Here is a 12,709-nt window from a genome sequence, read left to right as displayed (position 1 = left end):
CCAGTTTTCTCATTAATATGACTAACTTGCCTATATCAGTCTACCTTTTACTGGACTTTCAACAAACAAAAACTTAACTTCAAAAACTGTCTTGTTAACACAGCTTTCTACTGACTTTATCATAAACAAAAGATTTTAAGGTTGTTTAACACCAGATTTTGGAGCAAGCCTTTATTTGCTATTTGAACAGGAAGCCATGCAGTGTGTGGAAGAGCTGAGCGCCCAGGGCCTGCTACATGTTTTCGTAAGAACGGGAGTGGAGTCTACCCTCGAGAGAAGCCAGATCACCAGGGATCACATGGGCCAATTGCTTTATCAGCTGGTACAGTCAGAAAAACTCAGCAAACAGGACTTTTTCAAAGGGTCAGTATCCTCCTCAAGAGTACCATTCAGGGGACTGGGATTGTGGCTCTGTGGTAGAGCGCTGGCCTAGCATATGAGTCACTGGTTCGATTCTCAGCACCACATATTAATTTTAAAAAACAAAATAAATAAATAAAAGGTCCATAATAACTAATAAAAATAATTTTTAAAAAAGAGTACCATTCAGTAACTAGCCTTCTTTTTCCATACATGAAAATCATGTCCACTGTAGTATGTTGAGCCAATATAATATATTGATCATACATTGCTTGATTTGATGCTATTTTTTAGATTGTGTTTGTACAGAAAGGTTATCTTCTGATTTTTCTGTGTTTTATTGTTAGACCTGCATCATGATGTCAGTAGTGAAGCTGACCTTAGCCTCAGGGAAACTCTGAGCTCTTCTCCATCTCATTTTCATGTAAACCTGCTTATTCTTTTGAGTTTACTTTGTGAGAAAAATTCTGGAAAATTGATTTTAAACCTTATCCTTTTAGTAAACCATGGTTATTTGGACCAGAAAGTGCTCGCCTCTCCACTGTAGCCCCATAGCAATATAACTCCATTTTCTTAATGATTTACACTGTTACAGGTTGACTTCACTATAATTCTAACCAGTGACTGTTGGTGAGATTTGGCTGTCTTTAGCGTTGTATCCCCATTTGAGCAACTTCTGGCATATTATGGTGCATCTTCACCATAAATGCACAGGTTAGGTTCTTTGTGACTCAGCCACAGAATCTTACCCTGGGTGAGATTTTTAAATCAATGTTCAAGCTATACATGGTCATGCACACCTGAAATCCCAGTGACATGGGAGGCTGAGGCAGGAGGATTGCAAGTTCAAAGCCAGCTTTCACAACTTAGTGAGACCCTGTCTCAAAATTTGAAAAGGGCTGGGGATGTAGCTAAATGGTTAAGCAACCTGAGTTCAATCCCTGGTTATGTATAATAAATAAGTACATACCTTTGTATATATAAGTTAGAAAAAATTTCATATCATAAAAAAATTTGTTTTTGATTTTTGGTTACCAAATTTTGCACCAAATATAAGCATAGAATCACGTCCAGCGCTGTCAGATATCCATTCTCTAAAGGAATAGGTATTAAGACCTTTAGGTCTAGAGATCAAACTGGAATCTACCATCTTACATTGACTTGGGCATATGCTCACTGAATTGGTGGTGGTATGAATTCCTTGTAAAACTTTTTTGCCAAGCTCATTCTTCTAAATTAAATTCATATATGACGAAATGCCTCTTTGTACCTTTCTGTTGTCATTTCAGATATGATTAATCTCTTAGAATGTAACTATTAAATACCATTTTTGAAAAGTGATGACATTGTCCTTGAGGCCCGAGAAAATTCATAATTGTCCCAGGATCATTAAGAAATTATCTTTCAGCAATAAGCTGGGTTTATATAAATTAAGGGGCTAGATTAAGGCCATTTGAATCAGTTAACTTAATAAGAAACTTTAGCAAAGCCAGAATGATGTCCCAGTTTTATGAGAGAAATCTGTGCTTCGCTGCAGTAAACAGCAAGTAAGAGCAAATGAAGGCACCTTCACTCTTAAAATCAAACTAAGGTCTCTGATCCCAGCCAACCTAAAAATAGGTACAAGCTTCTAAAATTCACAGTAATGGAATCTTTCTATATCACTTTGTAAGGATTTACATTTGTTCCCCAGACTTTCTGGAAATGAGAGTGCTAGATTACTGTTCACTGTGTTCTGTTTCTTCTGACAATAGTCAGAAGTTCCTTCACATCTAGGAAGTGTAGTCTATTTCCAGGTTATAACTGAACTTACAAAATACTCGTTTAATTTCTAGGATTTCAGACAGTTGCATTTCCCTTTTGGTGATTTCCTGAAAGAAAACTATCATCAGACATGGTGTTTACACTCTCATTAGTGGCGGTACTATTGCTGCTGCTTAGAATAACTACCACAACTACCCCCTTTTATTTAGATGGTAAATGAGATCAACATTTCTGTGTCTCAGCAAATCACTTCATCATTTTACATCATTGCTTCCTTCATTGCGGTGGCTCCAGGCCTCACCTTTGATAATTAGCTAGACCTTACCTGGCCATCTTTAAATCAAGTCTTGTGCAAGTTGTGGAGATATATTTGACAATATAGCACCCACCTTTTCCTAAGATGGAAACAAAAGGATAGCCCCACATGTCATTATTCATCAAGAACCTTCTTGCAAGAAGCTCAGAATTGCAAAGTCCATACTGTTCAGATAGGTCATTTCATAGGAGCCACAGACACTTCCAACACCCAGAAGATCTCTGTTCTTTCAGAATATTTTCAGGATCACCTTTGGGTGCTACTGCTGAGATGTCAATTTCTGAGCAGTCAAGGAAGCAGTTTCTGCCCAGTTCTCCACCCCAGGAATGACCTGGGAAGCATGGGAGAGCAGAAAACTCCAGGTGTCTGGTCCTGGTCCTGATAATATCATCTAATGTTCCCTTCAGGGCATGTACTGCTAATAGTGTCCTGAAATAGAAGTTTCATTTAGGCTTTATAAGTAAACCTTAGATTAGCTTCTTTGGAATTTTCCTAAAAGATTCCATATAACTGTGAGTATAGTAGTTGCTGTGTATAAAACCTCCACAAAGACTACATCAAGCCATTCTTTGGGAATTTTCAGGACTTGAATCTAAATCCTTCATGAAACAAATTAGGTATATAGGTAGGTCGGTTGCTTTACATTAGTGTACTTGTTTATTTCTGGGTTTTCTTTTCTATTCCATCAGTTTTGTCACTTCCATGCTGTTTGATTGCATTTGCTTTACAATATGTTTTGCCCAGGGAGTGTGTAATGCCTCCAACTTTTGTTGTTTTTGCCAAGATAATTTTTGGGATCTTTTGTGGTTTTATACAAATTTAAGAATTCTTGGGGCTGGGGTTGTGGCTCAGTGGTAGAGTGCTCCCTTAGCATGTGCAAGGCCCTGGGTTGGATCCTCTGCACCACAATAAATAAATAAAATAAAGGTATTGGGTCAAATACAACTAAAAATATTTTTTAAAAAAAGAATTCTTTTTTCTAGGGCTAGTGTTGTGGCTCAGCAGTAGTAGAGCGCTCGCATAACACGTGCGAGGCCCTGGGTTCAATCCTCAGCACCACATAAAAATAAATAAATAAAATAAAGGTATTGTGTCCATCTATAACTAAAAAATAAATAAGAAAAAAAAGAAATATTTTTTTCTATTTCTAATGACATTGGGATTTTGACAGGGATTACCATATTGGGTGGTCTGAATTTGAGATATCTTTCCATCTATTGATTTTCTTTAGTTACTTTCATTAGTGTTTTAAAGTTTGCATTGTGCAGATACATCTTTTACCTCCTTGGTTAAATTTACACCTAAATATTTTTGTTGTTGTTGCTGTTCTAAATGGGGGTTGGGATTGAAGCCCAGTGGTGGAGCACTTGCCTACCATGTGTGAGGCACTGGGTTCAACTCTCAGCACCACATATACATAAATAAAATAAAGGTCCATCAACAACTAAAATAAATAAATAAATATTTATTTATTTATTTAATATATATATATATATATATTTTTTTTTTTAAACGGGACTTTCTTTTCTTTGTGTTTTGCAGTACTGACAATTGAATCCAGAGGTGCTTCACCCAAGCCACCTCCCCACCCCTTATTTTTCAACACAGGGTCTCAGACTAGCCTCAAAATTGTGATTTTCCTTTCTCAGCCTCTCAAGTTACTAGGATTACAGATATGTATCATGACACCTGGCTAGACATGGAAATTTTTTTAAATTTACTTTTTGGCAAATTTGTTACTAGTTGATAGAAATGGAACTAGTTTTCTCATGTGCAGCACAGTGGATATGCTGGTCACTGCATACCAAGAGACAAAGATGTGGTATAGCTCTATTTCATTTCTACAGTCCACAAAAGATATGTATTATGCAAAGATAATTATGTAGAGCATCTGCATACCTAGGATTTTTTTTTAAATCATGCAAAAGAACTTAGTGACTACAAACATTAAAAAAGAAAGTCCCACAGCTCTGTTCTGTGGAAATCCTTTGCTTAGCCAACAACAACAACAACAAAAGTTTCTTATCAGGATTATGTTTTTAACCACTAATTTTATTCTATAAACTGTTCCATTGATGAAAAATAGAAAACTGCTTAGTACTGTAGTCCCAGCAGCTGGGGAGGTTGAGGCAAGAGATCCCAAGTTCAAAGCCTGCCTCAACAACTTAGCAAGACCCTGTCTCAAAATGAAAAACCAGAAGAGCTGGGGACATGGCTCAGTGGTTGAGCACCCCTGGATTTAATCCCTGGTACCTCATAAAAGTGAGGAGGATAGATACAAAACCAAGGCAAGAATATGAGTATCTTATCTTTCACTTATGATGTGAGATGGTCATAGTTGAAAGGACAGAATGGCTACAGTTATCTCTTGGGTATATTAAATAGCTTAATCTAGAGCCCACAGAATGATCTGGCAGGATCAAGTGATTAACCCAGAAATCCTGGAATCCTGCCCGAAGATGTTCCATAAGTGGCACATTAACAGCTGAAAAGTGTGCATATAATGAGAACAGCCAAGTGTCTGCTGCATAGAAAATTTGTGTCAAATAATTGCAAGTGGTGAGGTCAGTAGGTTGACAGTAAGGATTCCTGAAACCGAGTTAGATGATGTGGCTGAGCTATATATTGTTTTGAAATAACAGCTCAAGAGAGGTGACCTTACCTTGTAATGGGAGCTCTTTTTAAGTGAAAAATTTTAATCCTGTGTAGCCTTCTAAGCTGAGTGGCATATTCTGGCTAGAAGCTAGAATTGCAGTGAAAAGGCATGTGCAAATTTAGAGCTCGGAAAGAATATAAATTCAAAATACAGCCAGCTCTTAACCTCTTCATTCATTCCTCCCGTGTGCCATACAATCATGTGCATGTCCCCTTCACCTCTGTTTTTATAATTTTAAATAGTGCTATATTCACACAGTTAACAAAGACTTGAATTATTTGCACTTCTGAGTGAATAGCTGTTATTTTCAGCCCGAAGAAGGCTGCTTATGTATTGTATTTGACTTTCTAAGTTTCATGTTTGATTCCCAATTATTTTACTTCACATTAGGAAATATTTATATCATAAAAACCTAAAACCATTAGCTTTTCTTTTGCAGTACAACAGTTATGAGGATGATAATGTTAGTAATATCAGACTCTCTTATATCCATCCAGTTTTCCTGTCATAAGGTCCTCCAGGGCAAGGTTTTTTGTCTTTCTTTCTCTTTGTGCCTGGCCTGCATTGCAATGGTTAGTTGGTGCTTCTGACTTCATAGAGGGTATAATGTTAACTTTGAAGTATGAGATTACTTGGATAGCCCTTCACCCAGGACTTTATATACAACTATCTCTGTTTCATATTAAAATCTTTCAAATGTCACCTCCATACAGAAGTATTTTTGGTTCATGCTCTTGAGAGCATTAGCCCTGTCACAAGACTCCTTTTGTCTGTTCTGTTCCTTTTCTCCTGCACACTAGTATAAGTTCTTCAAGAATGGCAGTTTGTTTATCAGTCACTTTATGGCCAGACCAGTGCCTGACATAGCAGGTGCTTGATATGTATTTGTTGAGTGACTGATTTTTGGTCTCTTTATTTAATATTAACATTTTAATTATATTTGTATTGATTTTTTTTCCTGTTCTTTTTCAGTTTTTTAGAAACTTTGGAATTGGCAGATGACATGGCCATTGATATTCCCCATATTTGGTTATACCTTGCTGAACTGGTGACTCCCATGTTAAAAGAAGGTGGAATCTCTATGAGAGAAGTTATCATGTAAGTTATATTTATTTTGGATGTATATCAAGTTAAACTGACAGAGAACTCACCTGACTTTCTAGCATAATATTGTCCCATTAATGGCTCTGGAGACTCTTAGATACAGCCTGTGACTCTTTTAGACTTCTAATTTTATTTTGAAGATTTTACTAGATTTACACTAGAGACAGATTGAAGATATGATAGCCCTGTGGTCCATTGGGGGTAGCAGTGACTATTGATAATGCTCTAGTCATGTCACTGGAAGATGATTGCTTCTAGAAGCTTAATGTTAATCTGGCTGTTCTATCTATCATTGTTTCAGTTGTTGTCAGAATTTACATTGTAGTTTGTCATACTGGTACCTGCATAGTACATGTTCATAGTTATAATAAAAGTATTGCTAGATTTGCATGTGTGGGGGGAATGGTTACTGCATTATATAGACCAGTACTTCTGTTCTTCAAAACAGTAGTATTTCCCCCACAAATTGTTGATATATAAAAATCTGACTCCGCATACTGTTGTGTATGTCCCCACCCCAGCATACCCCCCCCTTTTTTTTTTGGAGATGCACAAAGTATATGTATTGCGGCACATAATTCAAGCATATGTATGAGAATCCTATAATAAAACAAAACAATAAAAATGATTTAGCTTTGTTTAATTCAGCATTACCTCACATAATCAATGAAAGAATCCTTTACTTTGAGGAAATACTGGAATCATTGCTATCCTATAGAATGAAGTTTGGGAAATACTAATTCAGACTAAAATAATTGGTCCCTTTCTATTTCATCCATATTCTTGAGAAAAGCTTTTCTTTTTTACAATACTTTATGACTAAGCTTCATAATTCCATTACCTACAAAGGTACTTCTCCACTTTCTGCTTGAAGTGGTACTTATGTAAATAGATTACTGAGATTGATCTTTGTGTTGCTTCCGTCACTGAAGTGGCTAAAGAAAAAAACAAAACCCAGGAATTCTAACATCCCTTTTCTGCTTCTCCAGGAAGCATAAGGTGACCCTAAAGTCTCCAAAAGCCTTCTGCTGAAAAGGACTTGGAGCATATCCTAGAGCTTTGACCCTGCTGACTTTTATTTAGGTTACAAAGTGTCTATTTGTTTGACACACATTTTTGCTTACTACTTTAGCACAGAGAATTTCTTCAGAGGTACTTAATCACTGCTCCTATCTTTTACAGAGAATTTAGCAAACCTTTACTTCCTGTTGGAAGAGCTGGGGTCTTGCTTTCTGAAATATTGCACCTTCTATGCAAACAAATGGTGAGTGTTCAACTGAGTGTCAGACTCAATAGCATGTTAGAAAGGGCAGTGATCTTGATCGTGTGTTTTCTGTGAACACCTCAGGTCTCGGTGTACAAATAGTTCCATTTCCTTTTAGCCTTTGAACAAAGTGAGGGCTCTGCTTCAACCTTGTTTCCTTCAGAGGTGTATTGTCCTTCTGTTTACCAGGTCTTGGGAAAGAATTTTCTAATCCTAACTAGATTTACTATAGTTCTAAAGAATCTTAAGATATATTTTATTTGTGGTTGGTAATTTTTCAATGAAAACTGCTCTGCTTTTAGAGTAAGATAGGATTCATAGAATGATTAGTTTTGTTAACTTTTGGGTCATTTGCATACAAGTCTGATTAAAAAGAATTGGTAAAAAAGACTCTGCAGGATGGTGAATTTCTTAAATTCACTTTTGTTAAATATGTAGTCAGTGCATGGTTATTCTCTGCAAAGCTCTCTGCTTGGCTCTCAGTCTACTAAGATTAAACTAGAGAGTAAGATGGATATATCTAAACTAATTATTTCAAAAGCATGTGGAGGTGCTCTATTAGAGGTCAAAGAGGCTGAAGGATGTGTTGTGGCATCCAAAGGGGGATGAAATGTCTAGGAAGAGAGATGTCAAAACAAAACAGAACTCACAAATGAACATTCTGCAGTGATTTCTAAAGTACTCAAACCCAAGCCAGAGATATTGGTATGTTTGATTACAGAGTTTCACAGATACTGAGGGTTTTCTTTTTTTTTTTAAGTCAACGTTCATCTCACTCTAAATCTGCAGAAGATCTTCTGTACCCCATTTGTGTAGTAGTTATTCGTAGATGGATGCACTAAATAGCCTGGCTCTGCTGATTATTTCTATTAATAATATTCTTTAGTTAATGATGCTAAAATTTTTTATTTTACTGAACTCTGTAGTTTTTATGTTTGTAATTCCCTCCTTGGCTATAGTCTTTATTTAAAACTCAAACTCTTCTTAACTTTTATTTTTATAAAAAGAAAACAAATTTCTACTTATAAATTAAACCATATTTTCTTAGACCATAAACTCTGAGCCAGAGAGCCTGATTTCATATCCTGGATGTATCAGGTTATCAGCTGGACCTTGGCCTATTTACTCTATGGAATAATTTATACATCTTCTTAGATGCCAGCTGCAAACTCAAAACATTTTTCTTTATCATAGTCTCTGTCCAGGCAGTGGGCTTGTACCTCCTCATGTTTTTCCAGCTGATGACAGCTTTGCTCTATTGTTTCTTGGGCTCAACCTTGTACTCCTTGCCCACAAAACACTTCTTATGCCTAGTTCAGGAGCAACAGGTGCCTCTTATAACAGGAAGTATAAATGTGATCTGCAGTGGAGAGGGATTCCAGTGTGGCTTGTGAGTGGCTCTAAAAGCAGGTACATGTACAGAGCCATCTTTCCATCTAGAAAACAGACAGTGTTAAATTTATAAACCTGCATGTATTAGACTCTTTAATGGTCATATTAATAAATCCCGAATACCAGTTTAATGTTTCCCAGATTAGTCATCTGATAAATTATTCAATCTAAATAACTATACTTCAAATATTCACCATTATATTTGTATACATTCAGACCTCTTATTTTGAAAGTCAAGAATCCTAAGAGATTAATGTCATATTAATAAGGAAAGGTTTTCATTTCACTCTTTTTTTTTTTTTTTTAAGATCCTGGGGATTGATCCCAGGAGTACTCTACTACTGAGCTACATCTGCCACCCCTTTTAAATTAGATTGTGAGATAGGATCTTGTCAAGTTGCCAGGTTGGCATTAAACTTGAGATTCACCTGACTTAACCTCCCAAATCACTAGGATTATACCCATGCACCACTGTACTTGGCTCATTTTTTACTCTTTAGGGTTCTACGTCCTTGACCTCAAGCAAGCTTTTTTCTTCTTCTTCTTCTTCTACTTCCAATGTAAAAATTAATGGATTGGATTTATCTCTCTTTTAGAGCCATAAGAAAGTGGGCGCCTTATGGAGGGAGGCTGATCTCAGCTGGAAGGACTTTTTACCTGAAGGGGAAGATGTACATAATTTTCTCTTGGAGCAGGTGGGTAAGAACAAGACTTATATCTTTTTGTTGTTGTTTGTACCAGAGATTAAACCCAGTGGGGCTTAATCACTGAGCCATATTCCCAGCCCATTTTATTTTTTATTTTGAGACAGGATCTTGTTAAGTTGCCTCGCTAAGTTGCTGAGGCTGGCTTTTGAGCTTGTGATCCTTCTGCCTTAGTCTTCCAAGCTGCTGGGATTGTAGGCATGTGCCACTGCCCCAGGACTGTCTTCCATATGATACCAGTTGGTCTGTTTCATAGAGGAAAGGAAGATAATTTCATTAGTATTCTGGTATTAAGATTAGATCAAAATAATAATCTTAGTTAAGAAATCATCTTAAGTACATGTTTTAAGGGCACTCTCCAACTGTACAGTCATTAGAGGAAAGATAAAAGGTATGGAGAAATTTTAAAAGACAGCCACACTTAGAAAATGAGCTAAATAGCCAGGCACAGTGGCACACATCTAGAATCCAACTATACAGAAAATCACAAGTTCAAGGCCAGCCTTAGCAATTTGAAGCCCTAAGCAACTTAATGAGACCCTTTCTCATAGACAGAATAAAAAGGACTGAGGAGGTAGCACCCCTGTTTTCAATCTCCAGTACCATATCTCTAAGAACTTGAAATGAACTGATAAGTAAACCAGGTGATAGTACTAAAGAAGATCCAGGTGTACTGAGCTCTGGGCCTGGGAAAGGCAGAAGAAGTATGAAATACTCTTTTGGTAATGGGAACTAGAATGCCCCTTACCAGATAGAGGCCTGGAGATAGGTCTACACTACTTGAAACTTCACAAATAAATAATTTCAAGAAAGTGGAAACAATCATAGCACTAGTACCGTAAGCTGGCCTGCCTGCAATCTTGATAACTGGATCAAGAAATCTACAAGGTAGAGGACTGCAGGACTGATTTAGTCTGGCCCTAAATAAGTAATTTGGGAGAAGGGAGAGTGGTCTGGGTAGAGGCAACTATAAAACTCTGTTAGACCAAGGAAGATGAGAGAGAAAGAAAACAAAACTCTCTCAAAATGATCTTGCAAGTCAAAGTAGTTGAACAGTTGAGGAAGACTAAAGCTAAGGAAGGTAATAAATCAGCAGTAAGAAGAAAATAATCACTATAGGTAAAAAAGAATAAGAAAGTAATCAGAAGTTGACCTTAAAATAAATGTATCAAGCTGGGCATAATGAAACACACCTGCAGTCCCAGCTACTCAGGAGGCTGTGGCAGAAGGATCATTTGAGCCCAGGATTTTGAGGCTAGCCTGGGCAACATAGCAAGACCTGTCTTTGGATATAATGCAATGGGGGTATAACTCTGTGATAGAGCACCTCTGGGTTCAATCCCTAGTTCAAAAAACAGTAAAGTAAGTATATTGTTGTGGATAAAGACAGCGTACTAGGTTGCCATGGTAGCTTTCATTTGGGTTGGTAGGTAGCTTTCATTTGGGTTGTGGAAATAAATGGAGGAGCTACTGCCAAACAGTAGGAACCTGTGGAAAGCACAATTTCTGATGCACTATTGGGCTCCCAGAAAGTAGACAAATTCTCTTTCAAGAGATTAAAAATAAGAGGAGAGAGGAAAAAGCCAGAGACGAAACATGAATTCTGAGCAGTAAGCACATGTGAATACCATGTTGCCCGAAGAACAAATGCAAGAGATTGTGGAAGAAGCTGAATTGGTTCAGTTCAGCATTAATTACCCTGGCTCTAGAAAAAGCAAGCCACAGTGCTCTTTAGAGAAAACATCCTTAACATTGGTCTGCCCCCATACTTTTTTTTTTTTAAATATTTTATTTACATTTTAGTTTTCGGCAGACACAACATCTTTGTTTGTATGTGGTGCTGAGGATCGAACCTGGGCCACACCCATGCCAGGGGAGCGCGCTACCGCTTGAGCCATATCCCCAGCCCCTGCCCCCACACTTTTTATCCCCCCACAAATACACATTACCTAATATATGGCTTAACCCTTGTAGAGTTCATGTAGTGTACAGTGAAATGAGTCACCATGAATGAGATCGAATAAATAAGCAGAAAGTGGTAGATTTAGACTCCAGTGACTTGAGGTAATGAAATTATCTATCAGTCAGAATATAAAATATCTCTATATAAAAGAGAGGGAATCTCCAAAATGAGCAATCAAGAAGCCATTAATCAGAACAACTGGAGAGGTTTTAAAAAGTGAATACAAAAATTAGCTGGGTGTTGTGGCACACTCCTGTAATCCCAGCCACAAGGGAGGCTGAAGCAGGAGGATTGCAAGTGCAAGACTAGACTCAGCAAAGTAGCGAGACAGTGCCTCAAAAGTAAAAAATAAAAACTAAAGAAAACTTTACAGTACAAGTTTGTTGCCTTCTTCCTTAAAAAGTCACTAATTTTGGATGGATGGTGCTGGGAATTGAACCCAGGGGTGCTTTACTGCTGAGCTACCTGAGCTATAGCCCCTGCCTTTTTTTTTTTTTTTTTTTTTGAGACCTGGTCTTACTAAATTACAGAGGCTAACCTCAAACTTGCAATCCTCCTGCTTCTGTGTTCTGAGTGGCTGGGATTACAGGGGTGGACAACCCCACCTGTCACCAGTAATTTTGATTATAGACTTGTTGTTAAAGAAATAGTATTGCCCAGTCTGGCCCCAGACTCCGGATCTCAAGTAATCTTCCTCTCTCAGCCTCCTGACTGTGGTGTATACCACTAATGCCAGGTTTACGGAATTTTTTTAGAACTACCTAAGAGTTAAACAATTTATAGGATCATTTTCACACTTGGATTCAGAATGGTCTGGAGGTATTTTAAGAATTTAAAGCCAAACCATGGGGTATGACAGCTCTATAGTGATACTAATATTGAACCAATGGTTATATACCGAATGGGAGTTAAATTATGCCCTTGCCTAGGACTCATGCCCAGCTTTAAAGAGCTGTGTTCCTACCCAAGATTGAAGTTCATAATGATTTGGAGGTAAGCATATCCTGAGGAGCAATCATAGCAAGCTTGTTTGTTTGCCTATTTTTATTTTTTTAACAGAGAATCAGATAAAACTTATGAAAAATTAGAGAAATCTTTTTTTTTTTTTTTTTTTTTTTAGAGAGAGAGAATTTTAATATTTATTTTATAGTTATCGGTGGACACACATCTTTGTTTTGTATGTGGT

At 37.2% G+C, this 12,709-nt stretch overlaps 1 protein-coding gene across 31 annotated transcripts in view; it reads left to right on the top strand.

Moving 5' to 3' along the window:
• Eif4g3 (eukaryotic translation initiation factor 4 gamma 3) overlaps positions 1-12,709 on the top strand; it is a 283,893-nt gene that overhangs the window by 260,728 nt on the left and 10,456 nt on the right. For all 31 annotated transcript variants that reach the window (XM_078025501.1, XM_078025499.1, XM_078025498.1 and 28 more), the window contains 4 exons: positions 191-363; positions 6,069-6,194; positions 7,383-7,464; positions 9,453-9,551. In XM_078025501.1, the coding sequence (XP_077881627.1) occupies positions 191-363; positions 6,069-6,194; positions 7,383-7,464; positions 9,453-9,551 (480 nt within the window). The remainder of the gene's footprint in view (positions 1-190; positions 364-6,068; positions 6,195-7,382; positions 7,465-9,452; positions 9,552-12,709) is intronic.

Source organism: Ictidomys tridecemlineatus, chromosome 11, assembly GCF_052094955.1.
Source record: "Ictidomys tridecemlineatus isolate mIctTri1 chromosome 11, mIctTri1.hap1, whole genome shotgun sequence".
NCBI classification, from domain to species: domain Eukaryota; kingdom Metazoa; phylum Chordata; class Mammalia; order Rodentia; family Sciuridae; genus Ictidomys; species Ictidomys tridecemlineatus.
This window is presented reverse-complemented; position numbering and strand designations above follow the sequence as displayed.